The sequence below is a fragment of the Alexandromys fortis genome, unplaced genomic scaffold, assembly GCF_014885135.2.
Source record: "Alexandromys fortis isolate MF-2015 unplaced genomic scaffold, M_Fortis_MF-2015_v1.1 scaffold_0, whole genome shotgun sequence".
Taxonomy (NCBI): domain Eukaryota; kingdom Metazoa; phylum Chordata; class Mammalia; order Rodentia; family Cricetidae; genus Alexandromys; species Alexandromys fortis.
This window is the reverse complement of record NW_026067949.1, coordinates 21,928,623-21,950,275: the sequence shown is the minus strand read 5'-3', so window position 1 is coordinate 21,950,275 and position 21,653 is coordinate 21,928,623. Positions and strand designations below refer to the sequence as shown.

The 21,653-nt window shown below is 44.5% G+C and overlaps 1 protein-coding gene across 14 annotated transcripts in view; it reads left to right on the top strand.

The window, feature by feature from the left end:
* Nucleotides 1-1,991: 1,991 nt before the first annotated feature.
* Nucleotides 1,992-21,653, top strand: part of LOC126506486 (toll-like receptor 1) — a 27,552-nt gene continuing 7,890 nt past the window's right edge. For 5 of the 14 annotated variants that reach the window (XM_050150125.1, XM_050150136.1, XM_050150135.1 and 2 more), the window contains exons 1-3: nt 1,992-2,153; nt 16,440-16,619; nt 17,990-21,413. In XM_050150125.1, the coding sequence (XP_050006082.1) occupies nt 21,357-21,413 (57 nt within the window). In that variant the 5' untranslated portion in view covers nt 1,992-2,153; nt 16,440-16,619; nt 17,990-21,356. Of the gene's footprint in view, nt 2,154-2,173; nt 3,194-4,027; nt 4,313-6,435; nt 9,661-16,439; nt 16,620-17,989; nt 21,414-21,454; nt 21,529-21,653 lie in introns of those variants that run through there. The other 9 variants (XM_050150127.1, XM_050150126.1, XM_050150128.1 and 6 more) reach the window with 9 other exon arrangements.

The following is a 21,653-nucleotide window of genomic DNA, read 5'->3' as shown; positions in this document are numbered from 1 at the left end:
CCAGGGGCTGGTGGGGCTCAACTTAGTGAACAAAACACCAAATCTGAAACATCAAGGAAAACTGATTTCAAGGATTGGCTTCAGGTGTCAGAGTGAAAGACAGAGGCAATGAGCAAGAAAGTCAAGGACAAACACCTCCAGGCCCCTGGGAGTGCTCTGTTAGGAAACAAGACACCAGGTAGTGTACAGGTCTCAGCTCCTAGATCCTCCTACGGCATCGATAGAATCAGAAGAGCTTCAAACGTGGCATCAAAGCCTGGCTCCTCTGACCGTTTATAAACAAATCAGGCCCCTGGACATGTTGGCAAGCTCCCATTTCCTATCATTCTCACTCAGGCTTGGCATCACCAAGGGTCTGGATTTGTGTCTGTCTCAGGAGTGGGCAGTGATATACAACCAGGGGTATCTAAATCCGTGTTTTCCCAAGGGTAGCGAGGATTCTTGGTTGTGTACATCCCCATGTCAGACCCGTTTCGACTTCCTCTGCTATCCGTCTGTTTATATCCTTGGCTTACCTTGCCCTCCCCTTTGGGTTTCTCAGTCACATTTATACCGATTTGTTGGAAACTTTATATATTTTGGATACTATCATATGGTTGTATGTACTACAAATACATTTTTTTAAACACAGCCGTGGCTTATCTCCCCCACAAAATCAATAGCAAATGTTAGCTTTAATATCAGTACTTCATGTTTTGCTTCTGTCTGAACTGGGACAGGACAGGATATTAGCTGGCCTCGGGCCATGTTATCTTATTTATCCCACTGTGGCATTTTTAAAAATAAAATAACATAAAGTCTGCACATGCTTACAATGTCAACACTGGGGAACTGAGGCAGGAGGATTGCAAATTTGAGACCCACCTGTGAGGTACTATCTCAAAAAAATGACATATGTGTATGGCATTTTTTTTAAAGATGAGAGGGTCATACAAGGGTAATGGTTCTTAGCTCTGTTGCTGGAAGACAAGAGTTCTGAAGTAACCTCTGAGAAAGAATTATGCCTGTTCCAGGATATGTGTGCAATCCTGGTATTAATCTCCTGTGGCTGACATAATAAGTTATCCTCAGTCATGTGACTTAAAACAATAGCAATGTATTCTGCTTAAGGTTCCAGAAGTCAGAGAATTGGAAATGAACTCAGGGTGGTGCTCCCTCCAGCCCCTGGCTGCAGGCATTCATCGGCTCTATGTCCGAGTCCAATGGGTGTCTGCCTGTGCCTCTTCATGTGAGTCTTGGGCCTTGGCCCACAGTCTTGGGGCCACCCACCCCTGGCCATCCGTTTCCTAGCTACTCCGGAACGGGCATTGGGTGGGGGTGATGAAAGCGCCTCTCCCCCAGCACCTTTCTGAGGGTTGGCGGGAACTTGATGGGTCCTTGTGAAGAGCTCCGAGGAAAGCTGGCGGGAAGACAAGCCCTGTCCATGCATTCCAGGCCGTGGTGCTGCAGCTTGCTTTGCTTCATTTGTCCTCAGTGTCCTCTGATCTCCCTACTTCCCCACTTAAAAACACGGCTTTCACAGGATTCAAATCCCCTTACTCTCCTGCCTTCTCTTTTGGGTGGTCCCTGGTCCAGCCACCTGATGTTCATCATCATCCCTGAAAGTCACAATTCTGACCATTCTGCAGGCAAAGACAGCCTCAGCGAGGTCACACAACTTAGCCAAAGCCTCACAGCTCGCAAGTAGCCACGCGAGGAACTCAGCTCACTGTTCTCGCCTCTGCTCATTGCGCTGTCATGTGGGCTCTTCCTTGTTACACGAATTTGGCTGGTTTGGTCTTCCCCTTGAAGGCGCTTCTGAGGATTGCAGCAACCCCAGCAAGAAAAGTGTCTGGCTCCCCAAATGTCAACATTATTATGCAATACAGTTGAGACATGAGTCATGTGACCAGTTTTCAGTGATGTGTACGTGTGCGCCTGCGTGTGTGTGTGTGCCCACACGTTTGTGTGTATACATATGTATCATGTGTTCTCTTAAGAAGCAGGCCCAGTGTTGCCTGCAATCCCTCCCTGTCTCTGGCTCCTCTCCCCTACGCCTGTGTCCCCTCTCCTGGTGACCCCCCCTACCATCAGCTGCTCACAAGCTGCCAGCCTTGCCTCCCTCCCTCCTTGCTGAGCCTCCCGGGTTCCGAGCAGACTTCCTCTTATGTTTGGTGAGTAAGGATGAACAGTAAGATCTTTCTCTTCCCTTTCTCCTGAAAGTAGAAGTAATTTCTTCCTATGCTCAGCATTGTCCTACGTACAGTATTCACTTGCTTTGGCAGTAGATCAATTAGGGGACGCTTATTTAGCTCCTGTATTCAGTTCTTTGCACAAGCTAATCAAGTGAGAAGGCTCAGTACGGGAACACCCGGCTGAAGGGGCTGGCTTTCATTCTCTTTGCCTTCCAGCCTGGACTGGAAGCATTCTCAAATTCTAAACAGTCTTTAGAAAACTAATTTCTAGTCTGATCTAGAAGGATTCCAGCATTGTTTGCTCTTCCAGGATGAAAAATTAGAACTTGCAGCTGGGCGGTGGTGGCTCACGCCCTTAATCCCAGCACTCGGGAGGCAGAGGCAGGAGGATCTCTGTCGGTTCGAGACCAGCCTGGTCTACAAGAGCTAGTTCCAGGACAGGCCCCAAAGCTACAGAGAAACCCTGCCTCAAAAAACAAAGACAAAACAAAACAAAAAAATTAGAACACTCAATAGTATCCAATGTTTGTTAGACTGCGAAGCCAGGCTAAATGTGTATCAGTCACAAAACTTCTCTTGAAAATTGACTTTCCTAAAAGGCAAGTGATGAGCTTAAGCTTGTTTTATTTTTAAAGTATCTCTGTCATTCCCAAGATGCTCCAACCGTGCTTGAATGACAGGCATTTCTGGGGGGGGGGGGGGAAATGTGAAGGATTATTGTAGCAGAGAATCGAGTCTCATAACTTTCTGTCCTGGCAGCAATTTAAAATTTAGCCTGAAAACGTGCCTTAGATAAATATTTCTAGTAATTACAAAACGTTCATAATTTGCTCCAAGGATTTATAAGCTGTTTTAGACTGGAACGATTTTATACGTGGGGTAATTCCACCGAGGGTCAAGAGATGGCGCCAAACCACTCACGTACCGCTGTTCCCGCGGTAAGGACTGGGCTTGGTCAAGCTCATATTTTTTTCAGAGCACTTCAGATGGTTACTTTCTTTTCCGAGAAGGAAGTCTTGGTGAGTAAGAAGGCTTTTCTGGATTTTTCAAATTGGATTTTTCAAATTATTGTGTTGACGCTTTAAATGAGAAAGAAAATGGTAACGGCAGTATAGGAAATAGGTAACCTTTCTTTGAAGGTTTTGCAAACCGATTTTGTGTTTGGTGTTTTGAAGTGTGGCTATCGTTTGAACCACCTAAGACAAACGTGTGACTTAATGCTAGACAGAAAACAGCTGGCATTTCAGTCGTAGCCAAGGAAGTGAGCAGACTCGTGTGGTTTTATTCCCCCCTGGTTTGGGCTGTTTTCTCCATTCACGGAGTTTGTAGTTGTTTGTAGACGCGACAGCACACCGTCTGTACTGGTGTACAGTGTTTCATTCCCCAGTCACCTAGTACTATGATCTTTAATTGGTCGGTACCTCTCACCGATCGTGAGCATTGTGGAGGAAAGGCTAATTCAATCGCTCCCATGTGATTTCGTATCCCCAGCGCTAGTTTCTACCGTGCCCCGTGCCCACTGAACAAACGTGATTTAAGTGGTGGAAGTGCCTGAGACCGGATTCCTAAACTCTGTGACCTTGAGTCCAGCACCCTTCCTCCACCCAGAGTTTGACAAAGCCAAGTCTCTCTTGTGTTTGTGTTGACTTGATGACAAAATTCTTCTCATGCTTGCCCTTGCTTACCGCTACTAACTACCCTTCCCCTTCTCCTAGCTTTAATTTTCACAGCGACTCCCTCCACCCGCCACCTTTGTGGTTTTTGAAATAGGGCTTGTGTTGACTGTTCCTTTTTTTCTTTCACTTTTTGTTTGATGTATAACTCTTACGCCTGTCCATTCCCACTTCCTTTAGAAAGACAGAAACTCTTGAATTCTCCAGGGAGATCTTCTGGTTGTCCCACCCCCTCAACCACGTATACACTGAAGTTCAGCGCTGCTTCTCAGAATGCGTACCCTAAGAACTGCTTGAGGTTTTGAGCAACTTCCAGGACTCACATGTGTCCTCGTGGTCACATGGCGGCTGAATGACAGATCCCCTGAACAAGACACACAAGCTGTCAGAAGAATTTGTAGGATGAGACTTCATCTATGAATATCAATTCTCTACCGTCGTGTTGAAAATGCCGGCCCTCTTTATGTATGTATTAATACTATCATTAATACAAGCATGCTTATTTACATATAACATTTTATTTTGGGTATATTTCAAGTGGATTTTAATTTTTTCTAATTTATTAGTTCTTTGAGAATGTCGTACCATGTATTTTGATTGTATGCAGCACCACCCCCCCGCAATTCCTGCCTGATCCACCCCTCTTCCCTATCTACCTACCTTAGCACAGCATGTATTACATCCTAACCTCAGTTTCCCCTCCCTCTACTCCTCCCAATCCCTCTCCCCCAGAACCACTCCTCCTCCATTTCCCGTTAGAAAAGAGCAGACCTCTCTGAGATATCAACCGAATGGCGTAATACGTTACAGTAAGACTGGGCACATATCCTCGTATCAAGGCTGGACCAGGCAATCCAGTAGAAGTAAAGGGGTCCCAAAAGTAGACAAAAGAGTCAGAGGCAGCCTCCACTCACAAGAGCACCAAACTACACAGCCATAATATATATGCAGAGGATCCAGCTCAGAGCCATGCAGGCTCCCTTATTGTCGCTTCAGTCTCTGTGAGCCCCTATGAACCTTGCTTGGTTGATTCTGTGGACCATGTTCTCCTGGTGTCTTTGACACCTCTGGCTCTTACAATCCTTCTCCCTCCCCCTCCTCCGCAGGGTTCCTTGAGCTCTGCCTGATGTCTCTCTAACTGCTCCCGTCAGCTGCTAGATGAAGCCTCTCCCAGTTATTCTGCGATACAAGGCTCTACTTAAGAAACGTCTGCTTTTGTGCCCCAAGCTCACAAATAATTTTACGTATAGAATAGAACCCAAAAGAGGGTGGAGCCAGCCAGGGAGTCTCAGTCATCTGTCCTCCCTGAAACACGAGGTCTGGGGGCTTGGGTGTCTGCCTCCGTGTCTCACTCAGGTAGACTTTTCTTGTCACTCAATGTCATTGATATGAACATCAATGTCTGTGATCTGATGAGATACACATGAGGCCTTCTGGGCTCTGGAAAAAAATAGTTATTGCTGACATACTTTAGCCTCACACACCTTCTAGATTCTTCCATGGGCTTTATCTTTTCTTCCTGAAACATGCTCTCCCTATATAGCCAAGACTGGCCTGAAACTCTTAATCCCCTTGCCTGGGCTTCCCTAGGGCAGATTACCCTGCATTACTGTGGCTGGTTCCTCCGGTGTGTTTTGACATAGTTCTCTCTCTTCTCCCATTTTGTGTGAACTGTCGGAACTTCCAAGCTTCTGATTGTCACCTGCTGAATCTCATTCCCTTCACTCTATAGCTTCTAGGCTAATAGTTGTCGGAGAAATGCATGCTCCTTTTTGTGAAAAACGTGTCAAAGAGCTGAGATCTAGGGACTAAAAATAAATCTCTGGCATCAAAAGAACCAATGAAATGAACCTCTGCCAGGACCCGAATGCTCCTGTTTCCCTGAAATGTGTCTGCCGACTTTGAGTTGTCAATGCGATTGTAACGGGATAGGTGAGGGTAGGAAGGCAGGATGCCACTGTGAGAATTAAGTTGTTGGTGGAGAATTCTTTGACTTCAAAGCCCAGTACAGTCTCTGGCTGGCTTCTGGCCCTCTGTGGCTCAGATAGTTTTCTATGCAATTCAGAGCCCGAGTGATATGGATTCTTGCATGTGTATCTGTGTTGATGCCTCTACACCTCTTTGCCTTCCCTTCCTTGCCTCTGTCCCCTCTTCCTGTCTCTCCTCGCCCCACTTTCCTGGTGTCTACATATCCATTCTCCCTTTCTCTTACTTCTCTGGCCTTTTGGTGTGTCTATTCTTTGTTACCTCTGGCTCATGTGACTGCAGCTAGTATATTTGTCCTCAATTTTTGTTTTTTGACAATCACTGCCAAGGAGGTTGCTCCAGTCCTGAGAAAGTTCTGAGTAAGGAACAAAGGTGATGCCCCTCCCCTGAATCCTTTAGCCCCCCCAGACTAGCAAAAACACTTAATCATGGTACTTTGATTAAAAGTTCATATTGTCTCCTGTAGCTACAGACTGAGAAAATTTCACATAAAAACGGGCTAGTGATGACTGCTAGAGAGGAAATATCCGAGTTTCTGAGAAGTGGAAGCTTAAAAGCCATTCTCTAATCTTCATTCACCTTAAAGTCTCTCTTATTTCTAGGACTTGAACTCAAGTAAAAATGTTATGAAACAAATGGTACAGTCCCTTTGGGCTAACCATTTCATCATGACCCGAGATAGAGAACCCACTGCGGGAAGTTTTCATTTTGTTTGCATCCTGGCCTTCATAGTTGGAATCACGATCCAGTTCTCTGATGAACTTGAGTCTGCAGTAGACTATTCAAACAGGAACCTAACTCGTGTCCCCAAAGACCTGCCGCCAGGAACAAAATCCTTAAATCTGTCTCAAAACTCTATCCCCGAGCTGCAGGTGTCTGATGTCCGCTTTCTGCTGGAGCTGAGGGTTCTGAGGCTCTCTCATAACAGAATCCAGACACTTGATTTTGGTGTGTTCAAGTTCAGCCCGGATTTAGAATATCTGGATGTCTCTCACAATCAGTTGCGAAACATTTCTGGCTGCCCTGCAGTGAGCCTGAAGCATTTAGACCTGTCATTCAACGACTTCTACCTGCTGCCCGTGTATAAGGAATTTGGCAACTTGATGCACCTGAGTTTCTTGGGATTAAGCGCTACGAAGTTCCGACAATTGGATCTGCTCCCAATTGCTCACTTGCACCTGAACTACCTTCTTCTGGACTTAGTGGGTTATCAGGTCAAAGATGGTGAGAACGAAAGTCTTGAGGTTCTGAACACCAACGCTCTTCATTTAGTCTTTCATCCAAGTAGCTTGTTCTCTGTGCAAGTGAACATATCTGCGAATGCTTTGGGATGTTTACAACTGAGTAATATTAAATTGAATGATGGAAACTGTCAAAGGTTAATTACATTTTTATCAGAACTCACCAGAGGGCCAACCTTATTCAATTTGACTCTCCACCACGTGGAAACAACCTGGAAGTGCTTTGTTGAACTTCTCCAATTTCTTCGGCCCCGACCGGTGGAGTATCTCAATATTTACAACTTAACGATAACTGAAAGCATCAATCGTGAAAATTTTATTTACTCAAAGACAACACTGAAGGCATTGACAATAGAGCATGTGACGAACCAGGTGTTTATCTTTGCCAAGGAAGCACTGTACTCTGTGTTTGCTGATATGAACATCACGATGCTGACCCTCTCACACACACCTTTCATCCATATGATCTGCCCTCAGTCCCCAAGCGCATTTACGTTTCTGAACTTTACCCAGAATGTTTTCACAGACAGTGTATTCCACAACTGTTCCACCTTAATGAGATTGGAGACACTTATCTTACAAAAGAACAGCTTGAGGAACCTTTTCAAGGTCAGTCTCATGACTAAGAACATGGTCTCTCTGGAAACTTTGGATGTTAGTTTGAATTCCTTGGACTCTCATGCATATGAGGAAGCATGCAGGTGGGCTGAGAGCATATTGGTGTTAAACCTTTCTTCAAATGTACTTAATGGCTCTGTCTTCGGATGCTTGCCCCCCAAGGTCAAGGTCCTTGACCTTCACAACAACAGAATAATGAGCATCCCTAAAGAGATCACCTACCTGCAAGCTTTGCAGGAACTCAATGTTGCATCCAATTCTTTAATGGACCTTCCCGGATGCGGGGCCTTCGGCAGCCTTTCTGTGCTGGTCATTGAGCATAATTCAGTTTCCCACCCCTCAGTGGATTTCTTCCAGAGCTGTCAGAAGATCAGGTCCTTAGCAGCAGGGAACAACCCATTCCGATGTACATGTGAGCTGAGAGAGTTTATAAAAAACATAGGCCACGTATCAGGAGAAGTGGTAGAGGGCTGGCCCGATTCTTACAGGTGTGACTCCCCAGAAGGCACTAAGGGGACCCCACTGCAGGACTTCCGCATGTCTCCATTGTCCTGTGATACTGTTCTGCTGATGGTCACCGTCGGGGCCACTTTGCTGGTGTTGGTTGCCATCATGGCTTTCCTCTGGCTCTACTTTGACCTGCCCTGGTACCTGAGGATGGTGTGTCAGTGGACACAGACCCGGCACAGGGCCAGGAACATCCCCGAAGAGGAACTCCAGAAGAAGCTCCAATTCCATGCTTTTGTCTCATACAGTGAACGTGATTCCACCTGGGTGAAGAATGAATTACTACCAAACCTAGAGAAAGATGGCATACGGGTTTGCCTCCATGAGAGAAACTTTATCCCTGGCAAGAGCATCATTGAGAATATCATCCATTCCATCGAGAAGAGCTACAAGTCCATCTTTGTGTTGTCTCCCCACTTCATTCAGAGTGAGTGGTGCCATTATGAGCTCTACTTTGCCCATCACAATCTCTTCCACGAAGGCTCTGATAACCTAATCCTGATCTTGCTGGAGCCCATCCCACAGGATAACATTCCCAGTAGGTACCACAAGCTGCGGGCTCTTATGACACAGCGGACTTACTTGGAATGGCCTGCGGAGAAGAGCAAGCATGGACTCTTTTGGGCCAACCTTAGAGCTTCTTTTAGTACGAAGTTAATATTAGTCAGTGAAGAGGATGTGGGAACTTGAAGTTTGGATTTCCAACTTAATGAACTGCCAAGTTGGACTCGGATGAGCACTGTGGTTTTACGTTCCTAACTGGAGCTACTTCTCTTATGGTGTCCTAGTTCGGGGTCTGTGACTGTGGTGAACAGCATAGCCAAATGCAACTTATGGAAGGAAAGGTTTCTCTGGGCTTATGGTGGCAGTCTATCATGAAGGGGCATCAAGGCAGGAACTTAAAGCAGGAGTCTGGAGGCAGGAATCGAGGCAGAGACTGTGGAAGAGTGCTGCTTCCAACCTTTCTCTCCACATCTTGTTCTGTGTGCTTTCTTATTGCACCGAGGACCATCTGCCCAGAGGTGGCATCACCCGCTATGGGCAGGACCCTTCCACATCAATAGTAATCAAGAAAATGTCCCACAAGCCTGCCTACAATCTGATTGAGACATTTTCTTATTTGATGCTCTTTTTTCCCAAATGTGACCCCAGCTTGTGCCAAGTGGACAAAACAAAAACAAACAAACAAATAAACAAGTAAAAACCTAACACGAATGATTTGGAGATAAAATGTCCTTTGAAGGTTGTATTTTCTTCAAGGCTCATTTTTCTTTCTTTTCTTGATTTTTTTTTTGTTTTTGTTTTTGTTGTTGTTGTTTTTGAGACGGGTTTTTCTGTGTCACAGTTTTGGCTGTTCTGGAACTTACCTCATAAATCAGGCTGGCCTGGCCTTGAACTCACAGAGATCCACCGGCACCTGCCTCCCAAGTGCTGGGATTAAAGGCGTGCGCCATCACTGCCCAGTGTTTTCTTGAGGTTGTTAAATCAGGGTCTCACCACACGTAGTTCAGATTGTCCCTGAGCCTAGTGTGACCTTCCTGCCTCGGCCTCCAAGTGCTGGCATTTACAGAGACCGAGCTGCCACAAGTAGCTTAGGAGTGTGCTCTCATGCCCTCTCTCCACTCTCTCTTTCTCTCTGTGCTCCGTCATCACCATAGGGTGAATAACCCCTCCACCACATGTCCCCACTGCTATGATACTCTGCATGACCTCAGGTCCTAAAGCCAGGGACTCAGGTGAACCTGGACTGAAGCCATGGTCACTTCCTCCTTTGTTTACATGGGATCTTCACTCACAGCGGCACAAGGCTGGCAGACACAGCTTCTGTCTCCTTCGTGTCTTTGACAGAGAGTAGATGGAAGTTCTGATGCCATTGCGCTGTGGGCTGAGGCTGCGGGGTGGGAGCGGGCGGCACTCATTATATTAGTCAGAGGCAGCTCAGTCGCATCCGGCGACACAGTCCACTTTAGGGAAATACTCTCTCCTTCACAGAGAGTTCCCTCTCCCAGATGGATTCATTACGAGCAGGAGTCTACATGGCTTCGTGTTAGCCAGACAGAGGGCAATGGTATGCGTCAGTCCTCACAGAGTCCCATAGCTGCTTGTCGACCTGCGGCTGGGCTTCACCCTCCTGTGTGTGTACAGGCAGATTGGTAAAAGTTTCTGAACAACAGCAGGCGTGAGGAGCTGAAGCATGTTGACAGGTTTAGAGAAGAAAAAATTTGATGTTACAAAAACGGAGGGAGGATTATTGTTGACTTAATTTTTTTCTTTTTGTTTGTATGTTTTGATTTTCTTAGTAAATGTTTTATTTGGATAATAAAACATTGAAATTACTAAGAACTTTCATGTCAGAAAAACATATGTATGGATATTTGATCTTGTTGTAGGAAAGAACTTTTAAATTATCAAAGTAGTAGGGCATATGCCTTTAACCCTTTCCTCGGGAAGCAGAAGAAGACAGATCTCTGAGTTTGGTCTACACAGTGAGATCCTGTCTCAAAATCAAATAAACAAAACGTCAATGGCTTGCTGGAGTGGGCATCTTAGAGCTTCTACTGCTCTGAAGAGACTCCATGACTACAGCAACTCTTATAAAAGAAAACATTTACTTGGAGCGAGGTTTAATCCATTATCATCATGGCAGGACATGGCTGGACACAGGCAGACGTGGTGCTGGAGAGGTAGCTGAGAGTTCTGTATCTGGATTAGCAGGCAGCAGGAAGAGACAGTGACATTGGGTCCAACTTAGGCATCTGAAACCTCAAAGTCCACTCACAGAGATTTATTTCCTCCAACAAGGCCACACCTACTCTAAAAGGCCACACCTCCTAACAGGGCCACTCCCTATGGACCTATTGTGTCCCTTTTATTCAAACCACCACACTCACCTTATACAGACTAGTAATAGCCAACTGCTAAATATTCATCAATTCTGCAGCCAGATCAGCAGGCGGCCAGATATCAGCTGTGGTGGGAACACTGGCATTCCAAATATGAACAAATGCTACAAACCCATTAGCACTCAGTTGAATGGAAACAATAACAAAGGTCATTTGTGGACATAAGATATACAGATTCATTGTTTAAAAAAAATCGTGAAGTGAACGATGAACAGGAAGTGAGATGTCTGAACAGAGTGGGAAGGGCCAATGTCAGTAACAAAAAAGAGAATGTACCATAAGGTGCTAACCTATGGCCCCAATATGAAAACAGTTATATTCTATGAACAAATAATTCACTAAAGAGGTACAAATTGTTCTCTAAATATGAAAAAGCTCAATGATATAATAAAGTGAAAATAAACAGGAAATATTGCTCCCCAACACTGAAGGTGACAGAACCTACCCAGCCTACACATTGCAAACCTAAGTGTGAAGGGCAGAGGCCCCTGGGATGCCAGTGTCAGTTGTCTGATTATTGGTCATGCCGTGTAAATGGGCTACAACAGTGTGCTTCCAGGTCTTGTATGCTTGATGCTGTTGCTATTACAGCAGGGTTGTGGCTTTCCCCTACTTTGAAGAGATTACTGGATATCGTGCCTCTGTGCACAAGCTACTCAATAATAAGATGCCCAGATAAAACCAGAAGTTATCCAAACAAGCAGATACAGAAATCACAACACAGGGACACAAGAAGGATGGAGAAGCAAATCACACAACCCTCCAAAATATCAGAAAAAAAGATCAAACTATGGGATACAATAGATGCTGAAATAGTTCAGCCCTGGTGAGCCGCCATGTTCTGTTGAAGGACCGCACATCCAAGAGTATCTGAAGACAGGTCGTGAAGAATCCTTTCTAAAGGACACAAAGTTGGGTGGTTAGGGAAAGGGAGTGGATCTGGGAAGAGTTGGGGGATGAATTGGATCAAAACACATTGTACAAAACTCTCAATGAACTAAAAAAAAAAATTAGAAACTACTGAAGAAAGTAAAATACCAGACAAAGGTTTCAAAAATTCACTGAAATATGATCAATGACCTGAAAGAGAATGCAAATGAGCAAAAGAATTTTATCCAGAGCCTGGAGAGGAAAGTCAGCAACATAGAAGAAAAGGTCACCCACATGGACGAGAAACATCAGCGGCGTGGATTAATAAGTTAACAGCATGGAAGCAAAATTCAGCAAGGAAATTAAGATTTGAAAAAAAAAATCTAGGAATGAAAAAGTCAATGCATGGGATGGAAACCCAGTGGAAGGTGTCCCTAATCAGCTAAACGACGCAGAAGAGAGAATGTCAAGGGTGGAGGCCGTGGCTAACAAAACATTGCATAGCAATATGGGGAAAAGCAATGAGCATAGCCACAGCATCTAAGGATGCTGAGACATGGAGAAGAGGCCGAGCCTAGGAATCTCTGGGGTAGAAAAAGGGCTGAGGCAGACACCAAATGCATAGAGAATCTGTTCAACGAAGTTACAGCAAAAAACCTCTCAAAATCTGGGTATTCAAACACAAGAAGCACTTAGAGCTCCAAGTGGAGACGAGCAGAAAAGCCCTTTCCCAGATGTGGTATAGTTCAAATGTCAACAATAGGAAGCAAAGACGCTATACTAAAAGCTGAGGGGGAAAACTCACAAAAGCAAGTATCAGAATAATGCCAAATTTCTTGTCAGCACCATAAAATACAGGATAACGCAGTAGGTGTATCTCACACTCTGAAAGTAAATACATGCCGAGCCAGCTTGCTATAGCCAATTAAACTGTCGTTTAAACTTATCAGTGGATAAATAAGGGCACTTCAAGACAGGCTTAAGCTGACATGCCTCGCACCGCGCCCCCATGTCTGTGCTCTGTGCGCTATTACCCAGTATGCTAGCTTCTGGCAAGGGGCTGGAGGTTAAAATACACAGACACACGCAGACAGAGAGACAGCGACACGGGTCATCCTTGAATTCCCCAAGAATGCCCTCTTTATTGTGTTCAGGGGCAGATTATATAGAGATAGCCACACCCCAGCCAAACCCACCAGAAACCACTCTCCTGGGTCACTTTCTTCTAAAAAAAAATGATTAAAACTTCCTTTTATCTCTAGATCTGTATCTATGCGTATTTGTGTAAGGGTTTGTGCATAAGTGTGCAGGAGCCTGCAGAGGCCAGAAGTGCCCAGGCTGGAGCTGCAGACAGTTGTGAACGGCCCAACGTGGGTGCTAGGAATCAAGCTTAGGTCCTGTGGGTGAGTAGGAAACACTCTTAACAATGAGTCATCCCTCCAGCCGCCGCCACCTGTCTCCTTCATTTTTATCATTGGTACATGGTAAAATAGTGAGAATAACTAATATATTGAGCAACGTCCCATGTAGCTTTTTTCAAACATCACTTCACATAATCCTTATAATTCTGTCGGTGAACTATGAGCCAATCCAGGCAAGAGAAGCTCAGAGAGATCGACTCACTAGCACGACTGAAGGTCTCGTGCTCAGAGCAGCTGTAGGCACTCAGATCAGGGGATTACAAATTGTTTACAAGAAATTCAGGATCTGGGGTCTCACTGCTCCCAACACTGATGGCTCAGGACTAGCTTTGTACTGTAGAAGATCCGTGGTAGCATGAATAATGAAAACACAGAGACAGATATTGTGTTCAACGTGAAGACCAGAAAAGCAAAGCAGCCGAGCCACGAGAGAACTCGTACCTCCATGAAATCTTCAGACTGAAAGAGAGCGAGTTGCTGTCTCATCCTGCCCTTATTTTCTTCTCTAGTGCTGGGGTTAAAGGTGTGCACCACCACCTCCCAGCCTCTACGGCTGACTAGTGTGGCTTCTGGGATTAAAGGTGTTTGCCGCCACTGCCTGGCCTGTATGGCTGACTAGTGTGGCTGTTTTGCATTCTGACCATCAGGCAGGCTTTATTTATTAAAATGCAAGTGAACCATCACTACAATATATACACAGAGGAGGAAGAAATGCAGTCTTCATATTTCTCTTTTATGGAACAGTTTGCAGGGCATTAATACTAGGTCTTCCTTAAGATTTTGGGAGATTCTTCAGTTTATTCATTATTATTTAATTGAAATTTTACATACCAATCCCAGTTCCCACTCCCTCTCAGTTTATTTTTTTTTAATATGAGTTTTTAGAGTTTTCCTTGATCGGGATAGGGAAACTGAGGGATTGCTAGGTAGGTAAAGCCCTGCTGCACAAGTGTGACAGCCTGAATATGGATATGCCTTACTCACACAAATGCAAGCCAAGCATGGTGACCTCCCTATAATACCAGTGCTGGGGAGGCAGAGACAAGGGATCCCTGTGGCAAGCAGATCCAGTTAGACTAGATGAATCCAAGAGCTCCAGGTTCAAGTGAGAGGCTTTGCCTCAAAATACAAAGTAAAGAGTAATTACACAAGACATACAACTTCAGCTTCTGGCCTTCACACCCATGTGCACACATATGCATATGCATGCAAACATGCATGCAAGCATGTATGCGTGAACATGTGTGCACGCGCGCACACACACCAAACCAAACAAAGAAACAAGACAGCTAACTCCCACAAAAACAGACACTGGAGAGAGACAGCCTCTTCAACAATTGGTGTAGGAAAAAGCTGTATGTTCACATATAGAAGAATAAAACTAGATCCATGTCTCCCACCTTGTACAAAAAGAAATTCCAAAATGCTGCAGAGACCCAGAGGTAAGGCCCAATACCTTGAGAATGCCAGAGAAAAATACTCCAAAACACAGGCATAGAAAAGGACTCCAGTAGTACAGGAAACGATCCAAAGAGCCAACGCATGGGGTTGCATGAAATCAAAACCTCCTGCCCAGAAAAGCAAGCAATAACCAAAGTGAAGAGACAGCCTACAGAATGGGAAAAAATATTCTCCAACTACACATCTGATGTGGAATTAATAGCTGCAATCTATAATGAGGCACAAGAATTAGACATTAAAGATCCCAAATCATTGGGCCAAATGAGCTAATGCATCAAGCAGACAGTTCTCAACAGAAGAAATATAGATTGCCAGTAAATGCTTGCAAAGTGTTCAACACCCTTCAGCATTAGGAAAATACAAACGTCAACTGTGCTAAGATTCTTTCCTGCTCTAGTCAGAAAAGGACCATAATCGAGAAACCAAATGACAACAAATGCCGGCATGGATGTGGAATGGGGGAATCTTTACACAGATTTGGTATGAATGCAAACGTGTGCAGTCAGTATGGAAATCAGAACGGAACCTGACCAAAGGGCTAAAAATGGAGCTGTTCAATGACCCAGTTACTCAACTCAGATTATATTCGAATTACATATTCAAGCTGGGACAAGCATAATGACACACATGCAAATGCCATAATTAAGCCCATTAACCCGTATAGTTAGTGTTGCTTATCAACTTGATAGGATATAGGACCACCTAGGAGACAACCTCTGGGCATGTCTGTGAGTGATTTTAGATCACTGAGGAGAGAGATGCATCCTAGAAGTGGGTGGTCCCATTCCAAGGGTTAAGATTCCTAATTAAATAAAGAGGAGACAAGCTGAGAATCAGCTTTCATATCTGTCTTCTTACTCTCTGTGGATGTAGTGTGACCAACTGCCTCACCCACCTGTTGCCATGACTTTCTCATGCTGAGAAACTGTACCTTCAATAAGTTGTTTTATTTACCAATAAAGACTTGGGAGTTAGATGTTGGGGTGAAAACCTGCTAGATCAGAGAAGCTAAGAAGCAAATATTTATTTATTTGCTTTATTATTGGCCAGAGACCCACTAAGAGAAGCAACTCTCCAACACATTGAACCAAAATGGCCTGCAAATCTCTAAGTCCCTCCCTACTCCTTTCTGCTCATCTCCCTACCCATCTTCCTGGGTCCTCCATACCCTCTATGGCTAATTCTTGTCAATTCATTGCTGGCTTCACCCCCTGAGCCAAGGTTAATTTTATTAACACAGTCTCAGAGTTTCACAGTGCAATCAAATATCCAACAACATTTCCCCCTTTTTGTCTAAATCAAAAGGAAAGGTTTTAAACTCTAACACAGTAAAACTATATGCAGTAGGATCCAATGAAGAATGACATTCACAGTGTCTGCTCCATTAGTATTTGGCAAATTCGGGGAAAGTACTCAATTATCTATCCTGTCTTGGTGAATTCAAAGTTCTATGACTAAACCACTTTCTAACTTTTACTACCAATCTAGAAATATCTTTTTAGATCTTAAAATATTTTCTTAGATAAACAACTTAAGTCTTTACGCTTTTCAACCTTATAAACTTTACATCTCTTTTGTTTCACAGTGCCATCAACTCCCGCAACAGCCAGCCTTTAAAGAAGATGTGGTATATCTATACAAAGGAGTATTACTCAGTGGAAAAAAAAAAACAGTGACCTCATGAAATCCACAGGCAAGTGGATGGAACTAGAAAAAAAATCATCCATCCTGAGTGAGGTATCCCAGACCCACAAAGACAAAGATGGTGTGTACTCACTCATAAGTGGATATTACTTGTAAAGTAAAGGATTACAAAACTACAATCCAGAGCCCCAGAGAAGCTAGGTAACAAGGAGGACCCAAAGAGAGGCGCATGGATTTTCCTAGGAATGGGAAATAGAAGAGGTGTCCTGGGTAAACTAAGGGCTGGGTGGTGGAGGTGTGGTAACATGAAGGATTGGTTGGGCAGTTTGGAGGTGGGACAGACGGGAAGAATAGTGAAAGAGATATCTTGATGGGGGCTGGGAGAAACCTGGTGTCAGGGAAACTCCCCGGAATCCACAAGGAAGACTCCAGCTAAGACTCCTAGCAATAGTGGAGAGGGTGCCTGAACTGTCCTCCTCCTGTAATCAGCTAGGTGACGATCCTAATGGTCATCAGGGAGCATTCATCCAATTACTGATAGAAGCAAATGCAAAAATTTCTAGCCAAACACTGGGTCAAGGTCTGGGAGTCCTGTTGAAGAGGGAGAGGAAGGATTGTATGAACCAGGAAATTCAAGATCATGGCAGAGGAACCCACAGATACAGCAGGCCTGAGTTCATGGGAGCTCACCAAGTCTGGACCAATAGTTAGGGAGCCTGCATGAGACTGACCTAAGCCCTCTGCATGTGTGTAACAGTAGTGTAGCTTGGCCTGTTTGTGGGGCTCCTAGCAGTGAGATCAGGATCTGTCCCTGGTGCTTGAACCCATTCCCTATGCTGGGTTACCTTGCCCAACCTTGATGCAGGGGGAGGATGCTGGTCCTGCCTCAACTTGATGTGTCGTGCTTTGTTGACTCCCATAGGAGGCCTGCCCCTTTCTGAATGGAGATGGAAGAGGAGAGGGTGAGCAGGGGGTGGTAGTGGCAGAAAGGAGGTGGTGGAGGAGAGGAAACTGTGGTTGGTATGCGAAATAAACAAAAAAAATTAAAAACAAATAAATAAATGTTTAAAAATGTTGAGCAAAGAAAAAGAATGAGATATCAATATGTACGACTGCATGGTTGAGACATGAAAACACGATACTAAGAAGCAAGCCAGTCAAAAAGGTACCTGGAGGACATAAATCCACCATCTAAAGTAGTCAGGAGAGGTAAGTCTGCAGAGATGAAGTGTTTTCTGTCGAGTAAATTGGGCCGGCTTGTCCAGGTAGAGAAAGATACAGCGGTTCATTTTAAGATGATGAAAATCTCGTAAATTGATTGTGGCAATGATTACACAATTCTAAATACATCAAAAGTATTTATGTTACTGAGTGTGTACATTATATTTTTGCTTACTTTTTACGTTCTTATTTTTAGAGCATTTATAGTTCGATAAGGCTTAGAAAAAAAAACTAATCACAGATTAGACCTGCTTGACGGTTTCTTTACAGTGCCCTGGACCCCGAAACACACACCTGGATGTGGGACAGAGAACTCGCTGTGGCGAAAAGCTAGGGGCTGCCTGAAGGACAGGGGTGGACTTCGGCTTTGTGTGTTTTCAAGTAGTGATGGTGTCAACTAATCCGGAGTGTCCAGTGTGGGAGCCTTCAGCCACGTGTGATCTCTGAGCTCCTCAAACGTGGGTGACCCAACTGAGATGAATACGTACGCACCAGACTTTGGAGAGTTGGCATTAACACACACACACACACACACACACACACACACACACACCCTAATTTTAATAATATTTCAGACATACTTTTAAAATTTCGGATATAATTTTAAAAATTGCAATGCTTTCAATACTTTTACAAATTTAAAAGGCCATACTCTCTGAGAAGAGAAGGCTTCCCCAGGAGGGCTGGCTGTGCTGACGCGTGGGTATCCCCTGGATAGTAGGGAGACATTAGGTGAGGAGGCAGCTCAAAGAGGATGGGGCGTGAGCTTGGAGGGAAGAGGGACATGAGGATGATAACGTGCTTTGCCTTGAGCTCCACTTATTTTCCTTTTTGGCTGTTTTCTTTTTAAACAGAGTATCTTTATACTTTGACAATTTTGTATTATGTGTACAATATATGTTAGTCATATCTACTTGAACTCTCCATCCCCAACACGTTCTTTCAGGCGCCCTCCCTCCCTCCCTCCCTCTCCTCTCCCACCATACTTTAGTGCTGTCTGTTGGAATGTTGACTGATGTTGGCTTGGTTTCGTGATCTCATGTGAGCAGACATACCTGGGGTGAGTTTGGGAGCAGGGTCACGGGATGTCCTGAAGGCCGCATTCCACAGCTCTCTTCCCCATCCCTCAGCTCTCGCCTAATGCTTTGTCTTCCATGATGTTCCCTGAGCCTTGGGTGAAGGTTGCTGTAGATGCCCTTTTTAGGACGAGCACTCAATAGTCACCTATTCTCAGCACTTTGAGGAGTGAGGAGTCTCCATTAAGCCTGAGCACTGCAGAGAGAGGCTCCTCTGGCTAAGGTGGAAGGCAGTGCTAATCTATGTTTATAAACATTAGTATTTAGAAGCCAGCTTGACAAAGTGTTCATTTAGCAAGACAACAGCTGTATAAGTTCCTCCCTAGAGCCCATAACCTCCTGACTCACAGTTATTTGGCCAGGTTTACGGTACCAGGAAGGACTTCCTTCCTGTCAATTAGATCTGACTTAAGAATGGTTGGTTACCTCATAACCTTTGGGCTCCTATTGCACCAGTGGGCACATCCTTAGGCATTTCTTTAGATCTTGGATCTTGAAGCCTGTGCCTTTAGGAGCTGTGATAACTATTCTTGGTTTTAAATTGATTCCATTTCAAATGAACTAAAAACTCAAGCTGCTGTGAGGGGTTTTTAGTTAACTGGATCTTTTGAGGTAAGAAGACCCACCTTAAATCCTTAAATCTGAGCCACACCTTCTTATGATAGCCTAGTTAAAGGATAGGAAAGAAGGAAGATTTTGCTCTTTGCCTGCCTTCCCTCGCTCTCACTGGCAAGCGTTATGTAATAATCTTTTTGTATACTGTGAAGAAATGCCACTTGGATTGATTTAATCAAAAAGCTAAATGGCCAATAGCTAGGCAAGGTTTTGGGGGCAAAGAGGACTCTGGGAAGAATAGGGGCGGAGTCAAGAGGAGACACCAGGAGATGCAGCGCAAGCAGCATGGGCTTTACCAAGTAAAGGTAACCAAGGTACGTAAAAGAATGTAGATGAAAAGATATAAGTTAATTTAAGTTATAAGAACTGGTTACATACAAGCCTAAGCTATTGGCTGAGCTTTCATAATTAATAAGAAGAGTGGTTATTTGGGAGCTGGCTGGCAGAACAGGAAAAGTCTGACTACAGGCAAGTTCATTCCTTCACTGTTCTTAGAGCCTACTTCTTTGAGATCCTGATGTGTGCTGAAGACCAGCTAAGACATCCAGCCTCGTGGGCTGAGCAACCACTGGATTCTTAGACTTTCCGTTTTAGATAGCCATTGCTAAACTAGCTGGACCACAGCCTGTAAGCCACTCCAACAAATCTCCTGTATATAAATACAGACTCATTTTGTTGTTTCTGTTCCCCTAGAGGACCCTGACTAATGCAGGAGCCAAGAGCTGAGCTCTCAAAGACATCTCTGTCTCCGGTTACGATTTTAAAGGAAGAAGTGGTGGGGGCAGGGGCTTGCTTTACTTCTTTCTCAGTTTTATAAACATGTTTAACCACATATTTCCCTGAGCAGCAGAAATAGATCATTTGGGAACGGTGGCAGCTGTTCTTGCTTGTCAACTTGACTCCTGGAATTAAACCTTCTCCGTTAAACAGATTCTGAGATGGGGAACATAAGAGGGGTCAAAAGGAAATCCCAGAGTTCTCGGTTTAGGGAAGTAGACCTCATTGTGTCCAGTAGAAAAGCTGATTCCGGTAGAGACGTGTGGAGGGGCAGAAGGAAGGGGTTTTGCTGTCTTGGCATTCACACAGTGACTGGACAAGCTTGGAGGCTTCTGTCATCCTTTAGCTTTGATTGCCCATTTGTTGTGGTCATTTGATACGAATTTGAGTTTGCTAACCGAAATCAAGTCAGTGGAAGTACCAAGGGTCTTATTTGAGAAAACAGGGCCTTCCTTGGCTTTGGTGGCAGTTTTTTTTTTTTTTCCCACACAGAACTTTAAAAGCTGAAGATGAAGTTTTGAAGAAAGTTAGAAAATATTAGTGGGAAAGCCTTGTCTCAAACTGCATCTGAAAGCCAGTGATCGAAAGGCTGGCATTTGTCCGAGGAACCGTTCACAAATTACCTTTCCTCTATGAGAAGAAAGAAAAAATCTCTTGCAAAACTTTGATCTTGCCTCCTGACTTCTACCGCCCAGTCACTAGACAGTGAGCTGATCAAAAGGCCAGAGGAAGCCGGGCAGTGGTGGCACGTGTCTTTAATTGCAGCAGAGGCAGGCCAGTCTTCGTGAGTTCGAGGCCAGCCTGATCTACAGAATGAGTCCCAGGACATCCAGAGCTACACAGAGAAACCCTGTCTCAAGAAACAAAGAAACAGAAAGACCAGAGGTAAAGCAAAGCGGATGAGGCGCACCAGAATCATGGCCGCATTGCCACAACCACCACGATAAGCAGGTTGAATTGAAGCCAACAACGGTCTATGAATTATTAACACCGCTCCTGCGCTCCACCAGTGAGGATGAAATGAGCCTACTTACTGCAGTGAAAGATAAAGATGGAACCATGGTGAGATTACTCTATTTGACTGCAAGTCCAGTCATCAACAGTAGGTGGCAGTAATGAGTCCCTTTTTGCAATGCTGAAAGCAGTTGCCAAAAGGAAAAAAAAAAAAAATGCTTGAGGAAGTGCTTGAATTTCTTATTGCTATGCCAGAGAGGCAAGTTGTCTTGGTAAGTAAAACAAATGACTCTGTTTAGAAATAAGGACAATGCTTGTTGCCACGTGGAAATAGAAAATGTCTCTATGGTCAAGCTGTGCATGTTTCTCTAAGTAGGCTTGCTTCTGGTAATTACTTACTGTGAACTGTGTGGCTTGAAACTAGTGTTTGTCCAACCTAAAGCAGAGAAAACCTTCAACCTTCATCTTGTGTGATTTGTTTTTAACAGCTCGTGTGTGGGTGTGGGTGTGGG